This window comes from Gadus chalcogrammus, chromosome 18 (genome assembly GCF_026213295.1).
Source record: "Gadus chalcogrammus isolate NIFS_2021 chromosome 18, NIFS_Gcha_1.0, whole genome shotgun sequence".
NCBI classification, from domain to species: Eukaryota; Metazoa; Chordata; class Actinopteri; order Gadiformes; family Gadidae; genus Gadus; species Gadus chalcogrammus.
This window is the reverse complement of record NC_079429.1, coordinates 20033121-20039866: the sequence shown is the minus strand read 5'-3', so window position 1 is coordinate 20039866 and position 6746 is coordinate 20033121. Positions and strand designations below refer to the sequence as shown.

Genomic DNA, 6746 nt, shown 5'->3' with positions numbered 1-6746 from the left:
GAATCAATTCTTTCAGTTCAGTTCACTATAACGATTTGTTTGTTTGATTCGTTCGTTAAGTCAGATTACGTCATTTGACAGGGAATCTCCCAGGTGTCTGCCCCCCTCCGCGAGACGGCCCTGAGCATAATTTAAACGACTTCTAGGCTCTACACTCCGTGAAAACCCAAAATATATACTATTTAGTTTAACTAAATGTCCCACCAATATTTATACCACTTGCTTACTCTCTGTCATTTATGGTTTTATATTTATAAAAAAAAATTACTTTACATTTAATTCTTCATTATTCAGGAATTACAGAACTTTCATTGTCATAAATAAAAAATACGAACTGCAGTTTAATTTCTTTGTTTGTTCTTGAATTGATGTAGAATGGAGCAAAGACTCCTGGGATTGGGAAATGCGTTTATCCAATAAACAGATGGAGGTCAAGTCTATTTTCGGAAATGTAGGGAGATATATGAGTGGCCCCACGTCGAATGGCATGACCCAAGATACGTCAGACAGAGAAAGCGCGCAAATTCGACGTTACCACCTTGTCATTTGTTTATCCAGGTGCCATGGCAACACCATTGCTACCTCTCATTGGCTGAATCTTTGAGACCGTTGTAGACTCAATCAATATAAGGTCGCGGGGAGACGAAGCTCTGATTGTTTGTATATTTTATTTATGTGACCGTATTTTTGGTTTATGTTAAAAAAAAAGAATCAATGAACCAGTTCTCTTGTTTTGGGGAACCAGTTGTTGTCGTTCACCTTCGGGATTCGTTCGTTGTGAACGAATCGGTCGCGACCGACTCATCCCTAATAGTGACCAACAACAAGTGGAAGGAGCCTTATTAGACACCAGTTCTCAAATCCATTTCCACCAATTGTCCCTTTAGTGGAAAATCCCTTGCCGATCATCTGAGGTCGACCTGTTCTGTCACTAAATGGGTACTGAAAGAAACTGATGGCCTGATTCAGCACATTGAGTGTGAAATAATGTTTGCCTATCAGGTCTGAAAGACACAGTGACACCTCGGTTGGAACAACGCTTTCCAAGATATCGTGCAAGATGTCAGGTGGGTACCCACTCACCACATGAAAGTGCTTAAACTTTTGAGTTAAAGGACATGCTCCTTTCACACCATAAGAGCGACCCAATCCAGGATCCCCTCGCACCTCTTGCACCTGCCTATCATGGGACTCTTTATCTCGCATGTGAACGAAACCAGAACATATATCATGCTGTTGAGTGTCACTTCTACTGGCTGAACAGAATCTGCAGAATTTCTCGACACTGAAGCTCTCCAAGAATCCTGCTAGAGAGTGAGCACCAAGATTGTCAGCTGCAACATACAAAACAGTACCTTTGACACTTGCAACTAGCTGCTCCAGGAAAATGCCATTTTGCTCAACAAACTGAAGATCATAGATCAGAGGTTGCAGTACTTTTGCATAACCACACTCTTTGACCGTGGAGGTGTTGCACAGTAGAGCTAGTTGGATAGAGTTAAGGGTGGATCTATATTTTGCTGGTATGTTCGCAATAACCCCAGTATATTGCACACATCTTATGTTTCAACTTTGAAGTTCCAAGAGGATTGGCTACTTCAGAGTCGTCAATGTAAAGGCCAAGAGCAATTGTGAGCTCATCCTTTGAAAGAAGTGAATTTTCGCTACTGCCCATCTGCATATGACCTGTATTCCTGTGGGACATGGACTTTGTCTGACATAGCTTTGTCTAAAACATACATTTTGTTAAGCAACTTCTGTTGCATGGAAACAATTGGAACATATGCAAGAGGTTTTTTGCCTTTTTCCACAACACATTCAATTGGATTTACCAGTAGAAAGTCTCTGCGCACATAGGCTGCTCTTTTTTTGGCAGTTCCTAAAGGTCCATCTTTGGAATAATGTGACATTATGTTACTTTCTGACACAGCACTCATAATCGCTTTAACAAATGTTTCATCCATGTGACAGTTATATATGCTTAATAAAGTCCTGACTCTGTTTTGTAGAAGTTGTACTGAAAGCTGATTAATTTGCCAAATCTGTTGTACCAAATCTTGCCCCACGTTCACAGGTTACTTAAAGGGATAGTTCACCCATTTAGAACCGGCGTTCTATCATTATAAAATCTCTATTGTAATGTAAATTAATATACATTACAATAGGGTTAGGGCCCATTTTTTCTCATTTAATTTTCTCCCGAAATGACGTCAAATGACGCGTTTGACGTCATTTCGGGAGAAACCTCTCTTCCCGCTAGATGGGCCGGGGACTACAACACACTTTTGGTGGCAAATTTGCCGGAATTTTTTCCACCAATAAGGAATGAGAGGGGGCGGGAGCTTGCACGCTCAGCTCGCGTACTGAGGGGGAATGAGAGGGACGGGAGACCGACACAAACCTCTGACCAGGGCAGAAGCAACATCTGAGTTTGAAAATATATTGCTGCATTGTGATATTCAGGGCTATTTGTATGAGCCAGAATACAGCGAGGAAGAACTGAGACGAATAGAGGAGGAGGCTGCTGCGGCTGCAGCTGAACAAGCCTTGCCTGTTGCCGAGGAGCCGGATCGCGCCGGAGTGAACTGGTGGTGTACCTGTTTGCTCTGTTCACCTATGGAGACTCACAAAGAGTCCCTGTGCTGCAGCGAATTTCAGCGATGCCAGTTTCTTCGCGATGAAATGGCTGAATCTGGCGAGGAAGGGGCTGTGTGTGTAACATCTCACCCAGGCTTTACGCCTCATCTGAACCGTTGGGTATTGGACACTTATTTCCGGACTCAGAAAGTCAACTGGAAACGCCAGCCAAAGCCCGCCGGGAGAAACGGACATCTGAGCACAGAGTAAGTGTTTGTTTACTAACACATTGGCTACAATAGTTTTGAGTCACAGGGAACGTGACAATGTAGTTATCCGAAAGTAGCCCACCTTATTGGCAGAGCATAGGCTACGTTACTTTAGCTTCAAGTCTGTGTAATGCTGTAGGCTACTCGAGGCATAATTTATCTTGCTTTGCTAATTTTGTTCTTTCTTTCTTAGACAGTATAGGCTAACATCTTACCGGCATTTCCTGGAGTGGATACTGCAAGGTGAGAGACTTGGGAGAGGCAATCGCCTTGTTTTGCCAGCGTGTGTTGTCCAGGCCATCAGGGCTAATTACCCAACACAAGATGGGCAGTACCGTGGCTACCAGGAGACGGTAGATGCCCAAGATGAGCTGTGATATTTAGCAAACTCGCCATACGTTTTGTTTTTGTATATAGTTTATATTTTATGAATAAAACTTCAAATTCATGTTGGTTGTTGTGATTTGTTTACTATACCAAATGATGTTACACTAAAGTAGGCCTGCTGTATAAGATGAACACTTATTTCAACTGGGGAGAAAAGGTTTACATATAGCCTACTTGATATGCTGAAATACTGTAATTAGCAAATGTTTGATGTACAGTAATATACAAATGATACCTAAAGTACTTATAAATCTATTCTTGCTACATTCATACATGATGGCTGTATGTTGAACCTACTTTGCAACTTCGTGATTTATACCACAAATTGTAGTTTTAACCATATGGAAAAAAATGTAATGACAGAAATGTAAATAATTATTGCAGTGAAGTTTGTTATGGTGAACATGGGTTTATACAGGAGTCCAAGGTAAGGTAGTAAAAACAATAAGATTTTATTCACAAAGGAAAATGATCCAATATTTACAAAGATAAGATTGAAAACAAATGTTTTATAAAAGATACGTTTAAAAAGATAAAATAGGTCAGATGTCCCTCTCAGAAGCGCCTTTTTAATTCAGCCACTGCCGCCTCCTTTGGTGGTTTTGGCACTGGTGCAATGTAAGGTGGCAGCGCAGGCTGGGGCAGGGCAAGTGAGGATGTTGAAACCTTATATAGAATCGTTGGGTTTCGTCTTCTGGTTATGACACTTGTGACAAGTGTGTCAATGAACTGGGTGGTGTGTGGAATAAAAATCTGCTTCACGACCCACTGCTTGGATCTCCTGCAAAACACTTGGTTGAAGCGTGGTTGTCCTGCAAAATAAATTAAAAATAATTATAGATAAGACTATAAAGGCAACATTTGAGATGCTGTACTTTTTTCAAATGAAATACCCGAATTATTCAGCTAAATCTGCAAACCGTGTAAGCTGTGAAAATTATATTCTTGATTCTTCATTGAGCCACTCTTACTACACACCTGTCTTGGTTGTGGCCTGCTTTCTTTTGACAATGTTTTCATTGTGCTCCAAACATGCAAGATGACCCCTTTCTCTCATTCCCTGGAAAGAGAATCCCTGCCTTTTTGGGAGGTACTTGAGCATTGCACTGTGAAAGATCTCCAGCGGCCCTGTATGCAATAAAATAAAAAGTGAAAAGAATATGAGAATGAAAACATGATCATTACGGAGTGATTTTGTAAAGTATTCCAGCTTATAAGGAGAACTATTATAAACTCAGTGTGTTTGAACAGGGCCATCTGTTCCAGGTCTTTCAAAAGCCTTTTGTCATTTACCAGCGATTCGAGATTTTCAAACGCTGAAGACTCCCTCTTCATCCATTGGCGCTTGCTTTGCTCCTGGGCTGTTAGAGGATGATGTCCACACCGGTTTGTTTGTCCATCATCCTCTGTCCATTCATGCTCATTACACACGTGGTGTAGAATGGACTGCCATCTGCATTTCAGTATCTGTATGAAACAAGTATTATTTACAATTATAAGACTATATATTTTTGGTCTCTAAAAAACAGATGAACAAAGCCTTTGATTCCTTACCTCTGCATCACCCTTGCTTGTTGCACAGGTAAAACACATGTGGTTTATGATTGACCTATGAAAGAAAAGAAAATTAGTATTTTAGAAACTTACAAAACAATGAAAAGCTTCGCACTTTACAAACCAACACTGACCTGCTCCATGCAGCAAGAATTTCGTTCCCTTTAATTGCTCCTTTCCTCTGTATCTTCTTCCTCAAACCTGAAAGAATAAATGTAACAAGTTCGGTCCCCTCACAACATTTGTTGAATTTTTTTGTAAAGTACAGCCAAATCCCATCCTTTTATCTGCAATATATAAATCACTCTGTGCTGCAAAGCTCTGTACATGATTTGTGAATGGGGAGGGCTGGAGAATGGGGGAGGATTATGTTTCGTTGTGTGTGTACAGGGAAGGCAAAAAATACATACCTTTCGCTGTATGCCAGATGTCAAACTCATGCTGAACATTGGGGAATTCTTCCCTCATGATCTTGCATATCAATGTTGAGCGGTCCGTGGTCATCACCTCAATATCTAAGCCATCACCCATGATCTCCTTCATGCCCCTTTTGAAACCGAGTGGTTCCATGGCAACAGAGCTGCCGGCTTCTGTAGACTAGAAAATAAAGTTGAATAGTTACTTGAATTGAATAATAATTTTCACAGCAGCAATAATAACATATATTTTTATTTTCCAGTGTTAATCTTTTATTTACCTGCAGCAGTTCTGTGTGAATAATCTCCTTGGTGTCGTCCAACATGAGGGTGTAATGGCAGTACTTGGCACTGAAACCTGGGGTGTCACACCGGCCATCCCCTGACAAGTGTAGCTTCTTCCCATCCTCCTGTTCTAGGTACACTCTGGCCATGATTTATTTTCTCTGTTGTTGATATAGGTATTCAATGGCAGGGTGCAAGTAAGCCTTCTGCATCTCATAAAATGTAGTCTTGGCGATCATTTGGACATTCATGGTCTTGCACCAGTCTGACAGTTCAGTGTACGTGCCACCCCTGAACTGAACAGCTGCCGCTGCGAGGAGGTTCACCTCTGCCATTCCCCTCACTTCAGGCGATGATCTCCATGTCCCGGAATGTCCAGCAAGACATGTCCACGTCACCTTCCTTTGCGCCCCACAGTCAAAGACAGTTTTTGATGACAGAGGCTTGCCGCACATCTGGCAAAATTTGAAAAGTGACATCAAGCAGGACTCATTCACAATGATCTTCTTTCCATGCCAGTCATTGATGCCTTCATCTTCTGATGAAGACGTTGACGTGGGGGTGACAGTTGTCTTGGGCTGATAGTTTGTCTGCTTCACCCACAGTGATAAAACTTGAATCAAGGGTCCCAGGTGTGTCGGGGCACGATGTCTGCAAAACAAAGAGGTTTATTTTTAATTGTAAAGATGACCAATTATATAAATATTATTCCTTTAGAATGATTAGTTGAAAGTTAGAAAGTGTTATCTTGTGTAAGTAATATATTGGCAAAATATTTGATTCAGATCATTTGTAAAGTAGCCTTTTCAGAATCTTACCGATAGTCCTTGGTCCGAGGGAAAGGTTTTCACTGGTGTGGATGTCAAAGGGAAGGTCTTCAGCGGGTTGGAGGATGCAGAGAGAGTCAATGGGCCATGACCACTTTCAGCGTTCTGTAATGACACAGGCATTTAGTTTGTCATGTTTTTGGTACCACACACACAAAAATGTAATGTAGGGACAAGAATAAAACTGCTCAATATGCATTTGCTTCCTAGTATAATGTTAGATTATATCACTCACTGAAAAGGCTTTTTTCTGCTTTACTTTGTTTTTGAACTATTTTAGCAATTTGCCCCGATAGCTGCTATTCGTTTGGGTCACGTGACGTCACTGTAGCTTTGCGCCACCATCTTGACGACCGATCTCACCCACTAACCCATTGATTTCAGTGGTAACTCATGCCGGCAATTTGTTGTGCAGTGGGCACAACAGTGCA

The 6746-nt window shown here is 41.4% G+C and overlaps 1 protein-coding gene across 1 annotated transcript; it reads right to left on the bottom strand.

The window, feature by feature from the left end:
- Nucleotides 1-2843: 2843 nt before the first annotated feature.
- Nucleotides 2844-6468, bottom strand: LOC130371601 (uncharacterized). The gene is made up of 6 exons (XM_056577428.1): nucleotides 6307-6468; nucleotides 5485-6139; nucleotides 5198-5384; nucleotides 4922-4988; nucleotides 4788-4842; nucleotides 2844-4700 (listed from the first exon to the last, which is right to left on the bottom strand). The coding sequence occupies exons 2-6, from the start codon at nucleotides 5635-5637 to the stop codon at nucleotides 4287-4289; spliced, it is 876 nt and encodes a 291-aa protein (XP_056433403.1). The 5' UTR covers nucleotides 5638-6139; nucleotides 6307-6468; the 3' UTR covers nucleotides 2844-4286.
- Between the last annotated feature and the right edge of the window lie 278 nt (nucleotides 6469-6746).

What these genes read in the sequence shown, in the direction of transcription:
- LOC130371601 (XM_056577428.1), bottom strand. Translation starts at nt 5,637, where the DNA reads ATGGCCAGAGTGTACCTAGAACAGGAGGATGGGAAGAAGCTACACTTG. An exon ending in CATCTGGCATACAGCGAAAG is followed by an intron (nt 4,989 to 5,197) that starts GTATGTATTTTT and finishes TTATTCTTTCAG; the next exon opens with GTTTGAGGAAGAAGATACAG. An exon ending in ATTCTTGCTGCATGGAGCAG is followed by an intron (nt 4,843 to 4,921) that starts GTCAGTGTTGGT and finishes TTTCTTTCATAG; the next exon opens with GTCAATCATAAACCACATGT.